Raw genomic sequence first — 19,869 nt, 5'->3', positions numbered from 1 at the left:
CTCACGCCTGGTTGTGGTGGCAAGAGGCCCCCAGTTGGGGGTGTCCAAAAAGCAAACTTTCTCTCACACATAGATGTGTTTCTCCCTCTCTTTCTCCCTCCCTTCCCCTCTCTCAAAATAAATAAAATCTTTTAAAAATAAATTAATAAAAATAAAAATTGTGGCATGTACAATGGCATACGTTACAGCAATAAAAATGGACAAATTCTAGTCATATGTACCATCATGGATGAATCTCACATATAATGATAAGCAAAAGAAGTCACACATACACAGAAACCATTTACTATATAACACCATTTATATCAAATATTAAAAACAGACAAAAACTATAGTGTTTAGAGATACTTGCTTAAGTGGTAAAATAGTAAAGAGAAGCAGAGATTTATTTACCATAAATTTTAGGATGATGTTACCTCTGGGGATTAGCGCTTAAGAGGAGGCCTGAGAACATGAGAGGAGTTCCTAGGCTGCTAGAAATGTTCGTGTGATAATCCCTGAGCTTTGGGAAAGGGAGGGGTTCATTTGAAGTAAATATGGCAAACGTTAAGATTTGTTGAAGCTGAGTGCAGGAAAAGTGTTGATATTATTCTACATATTCATATGTATAATCAACATCTTTCATGACAAATTATTTTAAGAAACCAAGTAGTTTTGACCTAAACTTTGGTATAACTTAATGTACATATCATAGAAAATTAAAGTATATACTAAAAGTTAATTTCCTCATCATAAAAGTTTTAGATAGCCAGAACCAGGAGAATTAGGTTAGATATGTAGGCACAGAGACAGCCAATGGCTTCAGGACTTAAGTGCATATACTAAGCAACTATCCCAAAGAGGGATACAGGCAAAATCTACCCCTCAAAAAAGGATAATTTTTATAACCTATTTATAGTCTGCAGTGATTACTTTTACCACTAGATGGAACCCTACATGAAAGGTGATATGCCTAGTGAAAGAACTAGAAACAGAACCCACAGCTAAAAAATCAATTACAGAAAAATGAAATGCATGTGTTTTTGAGGCATGTTGAAGCCATCAATCATCAAAATCCAAAGGAAAAAAACCTGCACCTGCCAATGTATCTTTTGGCTGACTCCTACTAAAACTGCATACCCACAAAACTAAATGTTTCCTCCCTAGTGAATTGCTTAACTTGATTTGTTCTCCAAGAACCACAACCTTGGCAACATCTATCAAAATATGAGCTATATTTAAAGTTGTCTAAACCTAACTTACCATCCTGAGAGAAGTATGCACTCTCTTACTGCTTTCCCACCCTCTGAAGCACGGCTCTGAAACATGGCTTTGCACGTGTCCCTTTGTCAGACAGGATCGCATACAAGTATCAAGCAGGAGTCTGCTATTCTTTCCCTTTCTACATATCAAATTTAAACCGGTATCACAAAAGTTGTGCATAAAGAGAAAAGATAAAACAGACCCCATGTACCTATACTGGCAGGATTTTGTTTTGTTTTTTGTAACAAAAACAGTACAAAGTTGGTAAGTAGTACTATAAGATATCAGGGAACGATATCCAATTTCTTAGATAAAAATTCTGAAAGATTTACATCCTAAGATCTGCCTGTATAAGTAACTGTCCAAGGTTTTGTATTATGAACCTCCTACCTTTAATGTAGATTCCAAAAGACTGCAAAAATATATTTGGCCATTATATTTGGTCTCAATTTGAACTATTCAATAAATTCAAAGTACCAGAGTAACTTAATCTGAATTAAATTGGGAAACTACTTAGAGATGAAAGAATTCTTTTTTTTTCAAGACAGCATGTTTATAAACCAAAATTAATGACAGAGGGCAAACAGAATACCATGTTTTGCCATGTGCGATGTGCTCCCATAATGCACGCTCACATTTTTTGGCCAAAACTTTCATGAAAAAAATCTTTCATTTTAATTTTTTAATTCAACTTTTTATTTATTTATATTTAGAAACAAAACTGATTATCATATTCCAGGGTACTATTTTGCCTACAGATATCAGTGTTGCTTTCTAGAGTTACATTTTTAATGCATAAGCATAAGTAAAAGAATTAAAAACATGAACCCTGGCTGGTATGGCTCAGTGAATTGAGTGCCAGCCTGTGAACCAAAAGGTTACTGGTTCGATTCCCAGTCAAGGCCATGCCTTGGTTGCAGGCCAGGTCCCCAGTTGGGGGCGTGCAAGAGGCAACCACACATTGATGTTTCTCTCAGTCTTCTCCCTTCCTTCCCCTCTCTCTAAAAAATAAGTAAATAAAATATTTTTTTAAAGAATTAAAAACATATAGTTACAGAATTAGTGCTACCCTTATATAATGCACATCCTTATTTTTCCCTCAAAAATTTGGGCAAAAAAGTGTGCATCATACACAATAAAATACAGTAATCTATTTTTAATTCTAATCAGAAGAAAACTTGCATCATCACTTGAAATATATTTACTAAAGACAACCAACATTCTGCTTTTACTTTTATTAACATTTATTTTATGCTGAATTTACTCTTAGACCATAAACTTTTATTTCTTCGGTTTCTTCTGGGATATCTTTTTCCTCTATACAGCCTCCTCTTCTGGTTTAGGAACAGTCTTCTCTTGTTCAGTAGGATACCTTAATGTGGCAGGGACAGCTCGTGTGTTCAGTTAACCTGCCCATGAGCTCGGTAAGTTCTGTGCCACATCTTAGGAGCTTTGCTCACCCAGATGTGCTCAATGACCAGAGAATCTACATCTAAACCCTTCAATTCATCATTACTCTGCATTTTTAAGCATGTGCACCAAAGATTCAGCACTCGTTTTGGGCCACTGACCCTGTGTGCAGCCCCACTGTTTGGCCTGGGCACACCTACCAGCTCCACCATTGTAATGACGGAATGGCACCCATTGCTTCTGACGTCCTTCAGTTACTTGGTGGCTTTTGAAGTATGCATACCCTTGATGGCCTGGGCAGTTTTGCGATTATTCTTAAAGTGAACACGAAGATTTGAACCTCTTGATTTGCATAATTTTGTGGAGTTTTCTGGGTCAAGTGAATAGCAAACCATTTTCAGAGGTAACCTCTGGCCACTTTCAGGAAGAACGTAAGAATTCTTGATTGCTTGTCTCTTAACCTAAACATTTTTGGAAACCTGACTTGAGATTTTCACCCTATGGAATAACATGTAATGTTCTCAGTCAAAAAGGCTAATTTAATTACTCCTCCTCATAGTAACAATAACACTAATTTATTGATATATATTTACTCATCGATTTTTATTCTTTTGGGTGTCACAAGAATTGGAATTACAGTCACCCCTCAACAATATCTTCAAAAATGTTACATTGTTGTTGACATATATTATACATCAATAGTTAGGCCTACCGGTGATGGCATCTGTACTGAACATGTACCGACTTCCGTTATTTGACTTGTCATTATTTCCAGACAATACAGCATAACAATTATTTACATTGCACTAGGTATTAAAAGTACCCTAGACATGATTTAAAGTATACAGGAGGACTGAGTGGGTTATATTCAAACGCTACACCATTTTTTTTTAAGATTTTATTTATTTCTTTTTAGGGAGGAAAAGGGAAGAAAAAAGAGAGGGAGAGAAACATCAGTGTGTGGTTGCCCCTCACACAACCCCTACTGGGGACCTGGCTGGCAACCCAGGCATGTGCCCTGACTGGGAATCAAACCAGCGACCCTTTGGTTTGCAGGCCAGCACTCAATCCACTGAGCCACACCAGCCAGATCCAAATACTATACCATTTTATATAAGGGATTTGCACATCCATGGATTTTGGTGTGAGGACAGGGAGTCTTGGAACCAATCCCTCTAAGATACCAAGGGGTGACTACAATTCTGTTGCTGCTCACAGGTGGTGTGGAATAGGTAGTTTATTTGTATTAGAAAAGTAACACCAGGCACTTGTAGACAGAGCCACAGCACAGTTACAATGCCACGTGGAATCCGAAGTTGCACCTCCCACGTGGCCCCTCCAGCCAAACAAACACCTCAAGTAAGAGCTGTGCCCAGGCCAGCACCAGCAGCTCTGCCAACAATGCCTGCTCCACCATCTGCTGTGGGCTCACCTGCTGCTGCCCCCTGACAGCCAGGTCTCATGGCCCAGATGGCAACCACTGCAGCTAGTGCGGCTGTGGGCTCTGCTGTCGGCCACACGCTAGGTCATGCCATCACTGGGAGCTCCAGTGGAGGAAGTAATGCTGAGCCCTCAAGGCCTGACATCACTTACCAGAAGCCTCAGGGAATTCAGCCGACACCCCAGCAGCAACAGCAGTTTGGCCCATGCCACTATAAGATGAAACAGTTTTTGGACTGTGCACAGAACCAGGGTGACCTTAAGCTTGTGAGGGTTTCAGCAAGGCACTAGAACACTGCAGGTTTGCAAATGGATTAGCCTAATCGAGAAGTTCATATAGAAGAAATGAAAAATGAGCCCTGGCTGGTGTGGCTCAGTGGATTGAGTGCTGGTCTGTGAACCAAAGGGTTGCACTGGTTTGATTCCCAGTCAGGGCACATGCCTGAGTTGCAGGCCAGGTTCTCAGTAGGGGGCTCACAAAAGGCAACCACACACTGATGTTTCTCTCCCTCTCTTTGTCCCTCCCTCCCACTCTCTCTAAAAATAAATAAATAAAATCTTAAAAAAAAAAAGAAATGGAAAATCATCTTTCATGAGCAAGTTAATTTAGTATAAAGATATACAGTAATTGATAGTGAAAGCATAAAACTACCACTTAAACCTCTCCTATCATTAATAATTTCCTTGCCTCAGAACTGCAATGGAAAAGAGTGTTCTCACCATATAGAAGTTCACTGAGGTGGCACTGAGTTTGGGGCTGGGCAAATGTTTGTGTGGCCTTCTTAAACCAGCTTTTGTGATGTTACTGTTTGTGAATCAATTAGAATGAAGTGATTTTCTTTAAAAAAAAAGAAAAGAAAAGTAACACCGAATATCCTATTTATTTGGAGAAAGTTCTATAAGATGCTTTGCTGACAATACAGTGCCTTGTTATCTACACGTAAAAACTATTGACCCTTTGCCCTGGCTGAGTGGCTCAGTTGGCTGGAGTATCATCCCGTGCACCAAAAAGTTGCAGGTTCAATTCTGGTCAGGGTACATACATATCTAAGTTGCAGGTTCGATCCCTAGTCAGGGTACGTATGGGAAGCAAACAATTGATGTTATTCTCTCACATAGATCTTTCTCTCTCTCCCTTCCTCTCTCTCTAAAATCAATAAACATATCCTCAGGTGAAGGTTAAAACGACTGCTATTTATCCCTCAAAAAAGTAGTCAACGCTTCAGGAAACTCTTTTCCACAGACTTTAAACATCATGAGCCTCAGGCAATTAAAACTCAAAGTATTTCTGTATATGATCAGATTAGGTTCCAAAAGACTATTACTAAATCCACTTGTTCCAAAGTTCAGAGTGACACTATCCAAGAGACAATAAATGCTGTTGCTCTGGCACATGACGGTTCATATCTATACAAGTTCACATATTGAAAATTCTTAAGAGAGTCTATATCTCAGTCAATATTCTATCAACCGAAATCACAAGTCTCTTCATCAACTAACTAGCATAAGAAGGTTAATTGCTTTTCTGAGACACATGGTAGCCAAACAAGAAATCACAGTCACTCATGTGTCATTAAAATCAAACTAACCATGATCTATTGAATGCTTTGTAATTTTAAGAAATTGTAAAATACAGGAACAGGAGACCAAAGTCAGTCTCTGGCCTCCAAAGGTTAAAACCCACTAAGCACTACAAGATTCTATTTATTTTGTTCCACTACCTCTATTTTCAAAAATACAAATGGCCAATTCCAGGTGCAATTAGCATTTGGAGGCCCAATAAGATGACTTTGAAAATTAGGTTGTGAACAATTTTTATTTTACTGCATTTGCATATATTAGCCTCTTAAACATCAGTATTTTAAACAGATCTTTGGGCATTTGTCGAACTCCTCTGCGACAAAGTTATTACGAGACTTTTTTCCCTGTAGTAAATCTTAAGCAACCCCCACCTCGGTAAACACAACACATACGCTTTCCCACTCAGCACTCTGAATGATCCAACTGTTGAGATGATGTAATATTGAAAAGATAAATTCTAACATATGAGATTTTATGCTAAAAAATTATAATTTTTGAAATTAAGTAATTAAAAATTTAAATATTCTAATTTGCTTCAACACTTTTATTTCTCAACACCTAAAAAGAATCTGTTGTCAGTTAAAATGTTTATGCTTCAATAAAATTTAGACTTTAGCCTCTGTACAATTTTAACACACATACCCCAGATTCAAATTTTCAATGAAAACCGTTAACACAATGATGTAAGTATATATTTTACATTGGTGGACTGATTTTTAATATTTAAAAGCCACGTTTATTTAATGAAAAGCACAGATTAAAAAAACAACTGATCTCTTGCTTAAGGTCACCCTAACAATTAAAGCAGACTGAACACCATCTAATTGAGGAGCGCTTAGTCACAAGGATAGCTACCACGAAATGACCTTACCAAGAGGAAAAATTAAAGTAGACCTTGTTACTCGAATGAAATAACTATTATTGCAACCAATAGAGAGATTGGGGAATTCTACAATTCAGAAACCTTTAAAATGATAAACAAACTTAAGTATACAAAAGTTAGCCGTACTTCAAAGGGCTTCTTATAGAGTGCACATAGTGATCTCTGACTGCAGTATACAAGATTTTTCTAGATAGTAAAAGGCATATAATGATAATGTTGAGTAAAATGTTACTAAATACATTGCTGTACACTTTCTTGGTTTCTGATCTTCCCCTATTTCTTAGTTTCCTGTTATTTGGTGAGTTTTTCTTTAGTTTCACTGTCACTACATACTTGCCTTTACTGTTGTAATTGTGTTCAGTATGAAAATAAGTGAAGAACTTTTCATTATATATATAATCCCAAAGTTATTCTTTAGTTAGTTTCTAAATAATGAGGTTCTCTCCTCCCCAAAGGTATAACTAAAGCACAGTAGCAAACGTAGTTGTCATTATAGTGACATGCAGTTACAAATTTAATATTAAGAACTATGTGATTGCTCTATTTCATTCATGATGTTTTCTTTTTTTATTGATATTGATAGAACTTGGCTGAGACACCTTTATCTCTAATAAAATAACATAGTATCTTAAAGCACGTAAAATACTGTTTTACCTTTTTATTACAACACATTTTGGAAACTTGGACAAAGATGAACCAAATCATTTTAATTTTCTATGGTGAAAAATGAAAAGAACAAAAAAACTCCGTTCATGTAATCAGGAACCTTTTTGAAGTGGATGTAGCTTTATATGTTATGTTGGACAACACTTTCTGTTGAACTGGGAGAAATTTATGTTACAGATTGGCTAAGATCATTGTTGTATTTTGTAATCTTACTGAATGCCAAATTAGTTTTTGTGCTATGTAATACACTCTGCTCAGTAAGCAAAAAAAAATAAGACCTAAACTTAATTAGCTTTATTTGAAACTGATCTATTTGCCTTTAAGGAAAGCATCTAATTTTCATACTTGTGAATATAAACAATATTTTAATTATGTAGTAATTCTTCAAAAGCTCAAGGGTTGCCCTGGCTAGTGTGCCACAGTGGATTGAGCACCGGCCTGCAAACCAAAAGGTCGTAGGTTTGATTCCCAGTAAGGACGCATGCCTGGACTGTGGGCCAGGGCCCCAGTAGGGGGCACTCAAGAAGCAACCACACATTGATGTTTCTCTCAGTCTTCTCCCTCCCTTCCCCTCTAAGAATAAAATAAATAAAATCTTAATTAAAAAAAAAAAAAAGCTCAAGGGTTAATACTATGGCATAACTAAACTCAGATGGCAGGAGTTTGAATTTTTCTTTTTCTGTGGTTCTGTTTCATTCTTTCAGTAACAAAAATTGGTGTCTAGCATTTAGGCAATAGCTCAACTTGACAAATTACCTGTATTTAATTTAGTAACTGATATTGTTATTTATTATGTTTTCATCTTAATATCTTAAAAGCTATGGCTACCCTGGCCCAGTAGCTCATTTAACATCCTCCCAATACGCCAAGGTTGTGGGTTTGATCCCCAGTGAGGCCACATACAAGAAGCAACCAGTAAATGCATAAAAAAGTAGAACTATAAATCCATGTCTCTGTTTCTCTCTCTCTCTTTCTCCACCCTCCACCCTCTCCTCTCTTTCTCTCAAAAATCAATTTTTTTTAATTTTTTAAAGTCCCTGGCCAGATAGCTCAGTTAGAGTGTCATCCGATATGCCAAAGTTGCAGGTCCATTCCCCAGTCAGTGCACATACAAGAATCAACCAATGGCCCTGGCTGGTGTAGCTCAGTGGATTGAGCATGGGCCTGTGAAGCAAAGGGTCCTAGGTTCAATTCCCAGTCAGGGCACATGCCAGGGTTGCAGGCCAGGTGCCCAGGAGGGGGCATGCAATAGGCAACCACACAATGCTGTTTCTCTCCCTCTCTTTTTCTTTCCCTTCCCTCTCTCTAGAAATAAATAAATAAAATGTTTAAAAAAAAAAAGAATTAACCAATGCACGCATAAATAAATGGAACAACAAATCAATGTTTCTCTGTCTCTTCCTATCTCTCTCTAAAATCAGTAATTGTTTTAAAACATTAATTTAAAAATTAGAAATTTTAAAAGTTATGGCTTTATATAAACTTGGTAGTTATGAATTTGATAATAACACATATCCCTTGATAAAATGTCATTAACTGTCACTAGCCTACTCCATATTTGAATAATTATTTACAAGGTAAGTTTAGAACAAAACTTGTCAGCATCTGACAAAACTGTTCTAATACTCCCCAAGATAATGTTATACTTAATTACAAAAAAGAACATTGGTGGATGGCCTAATCTACATTAATATGACAGCTGAACATTTTTAACTTTTTTCAAAAATCATTATTTATTTTATTAATAAATTTTTTAAAAGAACAATGGTTTCCCACCAGATTTTTTTTTTCCTCAACTCCATGTCCCCCCATTCACAATACAGACCTTGCAAAGGGCCTGGGCTGAGGTGTATATGGGGTGGGTTTACTCTGCCTCCTCTTTCTGTACGGGTAGTGTAAGAACACAGCCTGTGGTGAGCACCGGGAGGCCTCCCACCAGATTTTAAATAGTAGTAACAACCATAAGACAAGAGAGTTAACTGTCAATTGCATGGTACAGACCGTAAAAGTTCTAAGAATTCAGAAGTAGGAGAGTATCTTTCACCCATATATAAAAGTTGAGATCTGAGCTAAGTCTTCAAAATGAGTAATGTTTGGACAGTGGAAAATAAAACGCATAATGCTTAAATAAGGGACTTTTTGTTTGTTTGTTTTTAAGAAACATACAATGCGTTCTCCACATAATAGTGGAAAGCCCTTGCCACGACAAACCTTAGACAACGGGACGTGCACAGGAGAGTTAGAGACAGCAGTGGACATCTGTTGTTTGGGCTCCCCAGCCTCTACTTCCCCCTTCCTCTGGTAACAGCACCCCTATTCTCCTTTGAGCACTAACCTCTCTCCATCTTTCAGTCCATGTGGTTTGGTGAGTTGATGCTTCCCCCTGGACACCAAATGTGAGCATATGACCCAGGCGTAACTAATCAAAACATTCTATCCTCCTCAATGACTGTGGCAAAGGTCCACAGGCCAAAACAGGGCAAAAGGACTCAATTCCAAAACTCTTGCTAGACACTAAGATTGCTTAACTAACTAGTGGAATGTATGGCTGAAGCTGTTGGTGGTCCATTACTGCCACCTTCTGCGAAGAACCTGCCTTCCTATGAAGCAACAACAGAGGAAATCAGATCTAAGAGAGCCAGAGACAGATGCCTAGTGACACTGAGATTGGAGATTACCAGTACAGATTACACTGTGCTTGATCTATACTCTGGACTTTTCCGTTTCTTGGGCCAATCAGTAATGTCCCTTTTTACTCAAGCTAGTTTGAGTTTAAGTCTCTGTCACAAACAACTGAAAGAATCCTAATAAATATAAATATACAAAACTGCCTCTTCCCTGGCTGGTGTGGCTCCAGTGGGTTAGGCATCATCCATCAAACTGAAACGTCACTAGTTCGATTCCTGATCAGGGCTATGCCTGGATTGTGGGCCAGGTCCCAGGTTAGGGATGTGCAAGAGGCAACAGATCGATGTTTCACTCCCTCTTTCTCCCTCCCCTCCCCTCTCTCTAAAGATAAATAAATAATGTCTTTTTAAAAAAGAAAACTGCCTCTGACAGGAGTCTGAGGCCTCCTTTCCCCATCCTCACCTTCAGAGCCCAGAGTGGTCATCTTGGGTCTCCTGCCTCCCTACCTCCTTCTTGGCCTGGTCTCACTTCGTGCTAGACTCACGATGGTCCTTGCCTCCAAAGCCTGACCCTGTGGCTGTAGGTGGCAGCCTCTCCTGGAAAGCCACTCTCTCCTCTCTGTATTTTCCTTTGTTAACTTTTGTCTTACCTCTTGTGCTTCTCCCTTCCACAACATTATTCAAATGCTTCTTAGCTTTTCATAAACCAGTCTTGGTTTTTCTTACAAATGTGAACTTCGGTTTAGCCAAATGCACCAGTCACAGCATACATAACAAGCAGCCTTTAGTTCTTCAGCTCAACTTATTTCAGCTATTTTCACTATTCACATTATTCAATGGTTCTCATAAAAATAAAAATAAAACTTCCAAATTTAATGCTGTGTTATGCCAAATAACTGATGCTGCTATTAAATCTAAATGAAGAATAAGAGAGTATTATTACTCTGATGATATTACCCTTGTTCAAAAGATTCATGTGCAACAAATACTCAGCCCTCGGCAGAAATGTAGTAACTCTTCTATAATTATATATACATATATATATTTCAAGATCATTACAAGCACAAATTTCTAAAACTTCATAGAACTACATAGCAGTAACCCTATGTAAAAAAAACAGGGAAACATGAAATGTCAAAGTGGCTTGCTCAGAAACACATACTGCTTTAGCTCCGGGAATCTTTGCAAGTTTGAAACTGCAGGGATCAATAAAGCAATACTATATATTTTAAATATCAGCATGCTTCAAAATGTATATATAAATAGTTGGTAAGTTAAACATAATTTAACAGTCTTGCTTCAGGTTTAATGTTCTAGAAAACTGTCATTCCATTTGGAACACATATTGACTTTTTGTTAAAGTTTTATTAATTTTTTTTAAGAGGGGAAGGGAAGGAGAAAGAGAGGGAGAGAAACATCGAACAGTTGCCTCTCACACACGCCCCGAATGGGGACTGAACCCGCAACCCGGGCATGTGCTCTGACCAGGAAAGGAGCCAGACCTTTCTGCTTGTGGAAAGGCAATTAGCCCACTGAGCTACACACCAGTCAGAGCTAGACTTTTTTTTTTTTCCCAGCCAAGAAAGTATGGGTTTATTAGGTGAGGAAATGGCACCAAGCCCAGAGTCATAGGTGAGCTAGTGCTCAAAGACCTGGCTCCCCATTGGCTCCCAGAGGATGGGTTATGGGGGGAATCATAAATCATGGTGGCTAAAGGAGTTGGGGTCAAGGACTCCACTGATTGTGGGGGCCGGGGTAGGGAGTAGTTGATACATATAGACTTTTACAAGCTTACATGTAAATAAGTGTCTCTGCAAATTTAACCACAAATTACTTTCTTGTCCTCTCTGATTTCTTTCTGCCCCTCCTCGTACACTAAGATCTTACACACCACCTCATACTTTTCTATAATTAGACTTAGGAAGTGCTACACAAAAGGAAGCTTTGAACATGGAGATAAGATGATTCTTAATATGCACCAGTTACCGATTTATTCCCTCTTACCCGTCATTGCTTACTCTGCAAAAATAGAACGAGAGCCTTTAAATAGATTTCCTTTTCCAGCTGGCACAATATTAAGCATTATAATAGAGAACACTGAAGAGACACTGCAGAAGGAAGGGCCTTTCCTGTCTGGTCCCAAGGTGCTCCTCTAGGCAGGCTCCTGCAGTGTACACAGCTTCTCCAGCACCCAGCCTGGCAGCACGGGCAGCTTCTCCAGTGATAGACTCCTGCGGTATACAACAGTCAGCAGCACCCACAAGGCAGTAGCTTCCAAAGCTCCTCTCTATAAACAACTTTCCCCAGTACCCTAAAGGGTGAATTTCTAGCAGTTTCCCCAATGTGAATTTCCAGTAAGTTCCGTCACAGCAACTTCTCTGCCATTCAGAGCGCCCAGGCCATGCCTTCTCTAACAAGGTCCAGATTTCTACCCTAGGGGATTTCTTCCTTGAACAGTCTATCTCACCCCTAAGAATTATAGCTGATTCTTTTTACCCCAGTTTATTAAGGTATAATTGACAAACAAAATTGTAAGGTATTTAAAGTGTTGATCTAAAAATTAATAATAATAACCTAATCAAGTGTGATGTGTCTCTCCCAAAGACAAAATGTGCTAGCAATGTGGCATACATAGCTGTCATATTCTTCATGCAAATTACCAAATTTGCATAAAGCAATTGGCTTCTTGTGAGCCTGAATGGAGTCAGTCTCCCCAAACCAATCTACCAGACACAATCGTTCTTGACTTCCAATTAAAACAAGAATAGCCCTGACCGCTGTGGTTGTTGGTTGGTCAGCCCACAAAGCAAAAGGTCGCCGGTTCTATTCTGGTCAGGGTGCGCATCTGGACTGGAGGTTCAGTCCTTGGTCAGGGAGCATGCAAGAGGCCACGATAGACGATTCTCTCTCACATCGATGTTTCTCTCCCTCTCTTTCTTCCTCCCTTCCCCTCTCTCTAACAATAAATAAATAAATTCTTTAAAATAATAGAAAAAGAAAAGATTGCCACTCTCTGAGGACCTTCCATACAACCAACTGGCAACCTCCCTTATCTTTTTTTTTTCCCCTCTTTTTTTTTGGTTTTCTCTTGTGGGGGTTTCTTTAAAATCATTATTCTTCCCACTTTGTTCAGTATCTGATTCATGTAGTTCTAAATACATTTCACCCTCTGAAAAAAGGATATGTGGTCATCATTAATTTCAAGAAAATCTCATCCTACCAGGTGATAGTGGCTCTACAACCAAAAGTTAAGAGGCAAAGAAAGGTGAGCCACTTACCAGTTTATGCAGATTAATTTTATAATTCTACTTTCTTCTCCCCCCCCACCAAAACTAGCCTTATCTACAAATGATCAAATTCTCTAAGCCAGATAATTGATAAAAATATAAAACATAAAAGATACAGATTCAAGTAAGACCCCTGAAATATCTACTCCTAATTACTCGTCAGACAGAATTTGACAGCAGAAATACAAAACTGGATTCAGATATTTAAACCATATCTTCCCACTTAACTTGTTTATGTGAGAACAGAAAGGCCTTCCTAAGCTCAACAAAGGTTCCATCTACCACTTTTCTTGAAGTGCCACATTGCTGTCTTATTAGAGAAAGAACAATATAGCTAAAAAGTCTTCAGTAAGTCATATGTTAGGCACCAATATTCCATATTCTAAGGTGTATGTAAATTAAAACTAGCAAGATACAAGACCCTTTCCCCATCTTCAGGCAACTTCCTTATTCCAAAACACTTCCAAAATGGGATGCAAGTACCCCGTAGTCTTCACCTCAGCTCCCTGCTGCTCCTAAGTTCCAGGAGAAGGCTTGGACCCCAAAACTTGGACACCACTGGCATATTAACGTCACCAACTTTTCACAACTGTTGTAACTACCACGGCTTGCTCTGCCTCCCTCCACCCCTATATGTTCCTGTTTGCTTTTTCTGATTCACAGTGGGGTTTTTCCCCTGTAAATATTGAGGTTAAAAAGTTTGTGACTCTTTGTTATCAATTTCCCCTCTTCATCTAATAATAGCACTTTCTTTTTATGTCTCTTTTCCAAATTCAAAAATTTCCCAATTCAAAAAATACTGAGCTGTATTTTCCTACTGCCAATTTTGTGGGGAGGAGACTATATTTCGCTTTCTACTTTAGCTTTTTCTCTCTTTGACCAGTAGTAGTCTCATTATTTTTATGCTACTATTGGGAGCGTGGATGACTTCTGTTTGTAGATTTCCCTGTAGTATAATCCATTTAAAAGTAACTTGAAGGTATAACAAATGAAGTGAGTTAATTTTTAAAACATCATTCTAGCTGACAACGGTCAGAAACAGAGGGAAGGGGGTGTTTATCATCAATGGGTCAAAATATAACCTGGAAATCTGTGGGGGGGGGCTCTGCCCACAGAGCACCTCCCCTCCCACCCACCCACCCCTGCCACAGATGAAAATAAGTCTACCAAGACATCTGCTTGGGGAGGAAAGGTGGCCAATCTCTCTCAAAGGAGAAGGGCCTTGAGCTTGTTCCTCAGTGGGCTTTTATTGGGTTCATTTGCCAGGAATACAGGTAAAGCTCATCAATAATGGCCAGGCAGTAATGAACATTCAAAGAACTATGAGGGTTTATTCTGAGTCAGGGTCAGTTAACTAAAGGGCCATGAAACTTTGGGAAACAAACTCATTGCATGCTTGGACCCTTATCAGAAAATTGAGGGTGTTCTTAGCAAAGCAGGTTTCACAGGCTTTTATGCATTCTTTCCTAGGCCTGATGGCCCTGGGGAACCTCCTGTTCCTGCCCAGGGCTGCACCACATTGTTTCAGGCTTAAGTCAGATGGGGGAAGTAAGGCAGCCAAGAGATTAGGAGACTGATTACAGACAGAATGAGGACTCAGGCTACGTCAAAGCCGAGGGACAAGGGTCCATCACCCCCTTTTCTATAGCCCCCAAAGTCCTTCCCTGATGGCCCCATTGTGACCGTGCCTGTCTTAGGTCATCCCTCCCTTGAAGAATCTTACCCATCATTGGCTAACCAGTCATTTGCCTGGGGCCAAGCAGAGTGAAGTAAAAGGGGACAGAGGTGGCACCCCTGCTGGGAAGATAAGCTTTGTCTCCTTACTGGCTTATGGTCCCAAGGTCTCTTTATTCAGCCTTAGCCATGGGCAGGGTTATAGCTTCTGGGCAGGGAGGTTCCTAACAGAAATCTTTATAGACAGAACAATTTTTTTTATTTAATTCTTTGATTAAAAAATTTAAAGCATTTCTACTTATTAGGAACAAGCTTAAAATAATGATGAAGAAATACAAAGCGCTCTGGTTGGTGTAGCTCAGTGGATTGAGCGAGGGCTCGAACCAAAGAGTTGCTGGTTCAATTCCCAGTCAGGGCACATGCCTGGGTTGCAGGCCAGGTCTCCAGTGGGGGCCACCTGAGAGGCAACCACACACTGATATTAAAAAAAAAAAAGAAATAGAAAGCTAGACAGTTCTAAACAATGATCACATATTCCATATGCAAATATGAATGCACATCATAGTCAATGTTACTGTAATTGTCATATTATCATAATAACTTGCATGGTAACAGATGATTACTAGATTTATTGTGGGGATCACACAGTAAGAAATATAAATGTCAACTCACTACATTGTATACCTGAAACTAATATAAAGTTGTATGTCAACTACATTTTAATAAAAAAATGTGCAAATATGTATTATCTGCATATCAGACAAGTCTTTTCTCTTCTTTATGGAATACAAGGGGCCACACCATCAACAGAACATCAGAAAGGTTAATACCTGAAGGGCAAACAAGAATTTGTATAGTATTTATTACCACAAAGTAATATTTTATATCTTAGAAATGATAAAGACTATTATTCATTCATTATTAACCACCTACAGAATTGGGAATATGAATAATAATATACATGTGCCCTGCCCTCAAAAAGCCTTACAGAAATCCAACTTGTCTTTACAATATGGAATTGATAAAACGGTTTCAGGTTCAGATAAGATTCCGTGAATACCTATTGATCATGTAACTAATACTATCACCAAAATTTAATTCAGTTGGCAACATCCTTTCAGAATACAAACTATTTCAGCTACAGAATAGTATTTTATCTTCAGGTTTTCATCACAATTCAAGATTTTACAACAGGATGAGGGATGACCTAATCAAATTTATTGACCCCCTCTATGGTTTCTGAGATAAAAATGGTCAATGATTTATAAGTAGGTCCAAAAGCAGAAAACCCTTCCCTATAAAGTTATTTTTTAAAGATTTTATTTATTTATTTTAGAGAGAGGGGAAGGGAGGGGGAAAGAGAGGGAGAGAAACAGCAATGTGTGAGAAAAACATCAACTGATTGGTTGCCTCTCTCACACCCCCAGCTGGGGCCTGGCCCACAACCCAGGCATGTGCCCTAATGAGGAATCAAACCAGCAATGGGACAACACTCAACCCAAAGAGGCATACCAGTCAAGGTCTCTATAAAATTTTTAATAAGACATTCAACCACTCCCATAACAGCTAGGGAAAGAGCCTGGTGCCCACTCATAAACCCAGCTTCCCAAGACTTGGAATCACCTATTCAGTATAACCACTACCAAGAGACACCAAACTAAAGAGCTAAGCAATTTACACTGACACAATGTACATAAGATCCCTCTACTGCAGCAATTTTCAACAGGTGTACCACAGAACCACAGGAATTTTTAAAACATGCAGTACTTGACAATTAAATCAGAGGCACTGACCTCTTTTCCCTTAGATTGTCAAATTAAGAAATGACAACAGCCAACACAACAATAGCCATCCAGTGTGAATGCCCTGTCTTGAAACATAAATATATAGGTCATACAATAGAGTTGCATCTTATTGGTCATGTCACATAAGGTTGTGTCTGATTAGTTAACTCTTGGTACCAGAAATCCTTATATACAAATACAGGCACCTGGATTTTTAAAAAGTCACTTTGGAGCCCTGGCCAGGTAACTCAGTTAGTTAGAGGGTGATCCTGATACACCAAGGTTTCAGGTTAAATCTCAGGTCAGGCTACATACAAGAATCAACCAATTAATGCATAACTTAGTGGAATAATAAATCAATGTTCCTTTCTCTTTCTCTCTCACTCTCTCCCCCTCCTTTCCTCTCTTTCTAAAAAAAAAAAAAAAAAAAAAAAAAAAAGTCAGTAAATTAAAAAGTCACTTTGGAGCAAAAAGGGTAGGTGATTACTAAGTTTCTTTTTGTAAATCAATCAAAATGATGCCAATTTTTTTGCCGGATCAGCAAAAAATATGTTTTTTGGTGTGCCACAGAATTTTAGTAATTAGTGTATGTGTGCCATGAGATGAAAAAGGCTAAAAGTTGCTGCTCTAACTGAAATCTACAGGATCTGGCAGAAGGCCTGCTTGAGTATGGCTGGTAGCGTAATAATATGGGTGTGATAATTTACAGTTTTAATTTGAACATTTCACCTAAAACATCATATGGTGTGCTTGAGTGTGATGCTGTTATGTTACAGAATTACATGCTTATGATTTTGTAATAAAAAAGGGGTGTTAGTTGTGCCGGACCCTATATATGTAATCAATTAAGACAACTAAGATCTCAAGCCTGGGCCAAGACCAGCTGAAAAATCTTTCTCAGAAATGCTGAATTTCGGTGTGCTGGCTTAGAAGAACGCTCTGTAGAAATAAAGTAATGATTTCCTAAACTGCAGATCCCTCTAATCTGTTCTTTTAGTTGCTCTAGGAAATAGAAAATCTATCAAGAATTGAGTAGTTACCTGCAAGGCTCAGTGCTAAGCGCTCTAAAAGAATTGTCTAATTTAATCCTGACATTTTCTGGAATAGACATCATTACTTCCATTTACAGATTTAAAAAAATGAAGCTGAGAGAGGTTTAAAAATTGGCCCAAGTATTCTATTCTTTTTGGTGCTATTGTAAATGGGGTTGTTTCCCTAATTTCCTTTTCAGATACTTCATTGTGTATAGAAATGCAATAATTTTTGGATGTTGATTTGCATACTGCAACTTTACTAAATTTGTTTACTATTTATAACAAGTTTTTTGTTAAAGTTTTTAGGATTTCCTATATATAAGAATATGTCTAAACAGAGACGATTTTATTTATTCCTTTCCTATTTAAATGCCATTGGTTTTTTCTTGTCTGATTGCTCTGGCTGGGATTTCCAGCCCTGTGCTAAGTAGAAGTGGGAAGAGTGGGCTTTCATGCCTTGTTCTTGATCGCAGCAAGACATTACTTCACACATGTCAAGACGCTATTATCAAAAAAGGGGGGAAAAGACATATTTATTTTAGAAAGAAGGGAAGGGAGGGAGAAAGAGGAGAGGAACATCAGTGTGAGAGAGAAATATCCATTGGTGGAGTGAGGATGTGGAGAAATTGGAACTTTTGTCCATTGGTGGTGGGAATGAAAAAATGATGTGGGTGCTGTGGCAAATAGTATGGAGCTTCCTCAAAACATTGAAAATAGCACCACCATATGATCCAACAATCCCACCTCTGGGTATTTACCCAAAAGTATTAAAATTGGGATCTTGAAGAGATATTGGCATTCCCACGTTCACTGAGCACAGTTAAGAACACCCAAGCCCTGACCCACGTGGCTCAGTTGGTTGGACGATGAACTGAAAAGCAAAAGGTCGCCAGTTCCATTGCCAGTCAGGGCAAGAGGCAGCCAGCCAATTGATGTTTCACACATCAGTGTTTCTCTCCGTTACCCTCTCTCTAAAAAATAAATAAATAAAATCTTTTTAAAAAAAAGGGGGGGTGGTGGCCCTGACCAGTGTAGCTCAGTTGGTTGGGCTTCGTCCTGCAAAGTGAAAGGTCACCACCAGTTTGATTCCGGTCAAGGCACGTGTCTGGGTTGCGGGCCAGGTCCCCATTCGGAGCACGTACAAGAGGCAACCAATGGATGTTTCTCTCTCACACTGATGTTCCCCTCCTTCTCTTTCTCCCTCCCTTCCCTTCTTTCTAAAATAAATTAATATTAAAAAAAATAACACTAGCCAAGATGTAGAAACAGTCTGAATGTCCATGGACAGATGGATGAATGAATAAGCAAAATATAGTAAATTCAGAGCATACTACTCAGCGTTCAAAAAGAAAATTCTGCACATGTGAAGACATCATGCTAAGTGAAATAAGCCAATTACAGAAAGACAAGTACGACGTGATACTATGTATATGAGGGATCTAAAATAGTCAGTCATAGAATTGAAATAGTGGGATGGTGGTTGCCTGGGGAGGGAAGGATTGGGAAATGGGGAATTACTAACAGACACAAGTTTCAGTTAAACAAGATGAATAAGCTCTTGAGATTTGCTATACAACATTGTACCTACTGTCAACAATACCGTACTGTACACTCAAAAATTCACTGAGTGGATAGAGCTCTTGTTAAGTGTTCTTACCACGGTAAAATAAATTCTTATTTTTTAAAAAGTGGCCCAAGGATTCAAAACCATTTCTAACTGACACCCAAATCTTGGCTCCGGCTTAAACACATATACTGACTCCGAGCCCAGCAAAAAGTACCGAGAGTTCTCTCCCAGCGCTGTGGGATGTCAGGGAATTCACTTAACAGCGCTGGGCTTGAGTCCTCCCGATCAAGATGGGTCTCAGCGCAAAGGCAGGCACGCAGGCAATGCTGCCACCACCAACTGATCGGTTTGCAGTCACTGCCACGGATGGACCTCCAACGGGCATCAGCAAGGCCAAGCGGGGGCACGACTAAAGCCCAGCGCCGCGCGACACCACAGCGCCTCGGTCCCAGCAGACGCCAAGGGTGCGAAACATCGTGGGAGGATGGCACAGAGTCCAGCTCTGTTAGGTCATTATGACCCAAAGGAAAGGCGTCAGTACGACCAGCCCAAGGCCTCGTTTCCTAGGCAGCTGGACCAAAAACTCGGCTCATACCTCCGACCAGATTCGCGAGCTGGCACCTCCCCTTCACTCTGCGCCTCAGTCGCCATCTTAGTCAACAAACTTCTTTCAC

At 39.1% G+C, this 19,869-nt stretch overlaps 1 protein-coding gene, 1 non-coding gene and 1 pseudogene across 3 annotated transcripts in view; 1 reads left to right on the top strand and 2 right to left on the bottom strand.

The window, feature by feature from the left end:
• The window catches only part of ARHGAP19 (Rho GTPase activating protein 19), a 62,674-nt gene extending 42,814 nt beyond the window's left edge, over positions 1-19,860 (bottom strand). For both annotated transcript variants that reach the window (XM_024563178.3, XM_045197506.3), the window contains exon 1: positions 19,791-19,860. In XM_024563178.3, coding sequence (XP_024418946.2) covers positions 19,791-19,846 — 56 coding nt within the window. In that variant the 5' untranslated portion in view covers positions 19,847-19,860. The remainder of the gene's footprint in view (positions 1-19,790) is intronic.
• Positions 3,949-4,415, top strand: LOC112307073 (coiled-coil-helix-coiled-coil-helix domain-containing protein 2 pseudogene; annotated as a pseudogene).
• LOC112307119 (small nucleolar RNA SNORA51) lies at positions 9,021-9,152 on the bottom strand. The gene has a single exon (XR_002975023.1). It is a non-coding gene; the product is annotated as a small nucleolar RNA SNORA51 (small nucleolar RNA).
• Positions 19,861-19,869: the final 9 nt, after the last annotated feature.

The sequence above is a fragment of the Desmodus rotundus genome, chromosome 4 (genome assembly GCF_022682495.2).
Source record: "Desmodus rotundus isolate HL8 chromosome 4, HLdesRot8A.1, whole genome shotgun sequence".
NCBI lineage: Eukaryota > Metazoa > Chordata > Mammalia > Chiroptera > Phyllostomidae > Desmodus > Desmodus rotundus.
This window is presented reverse-complemented; position numbering and strand designations above follow the sequence as displayed.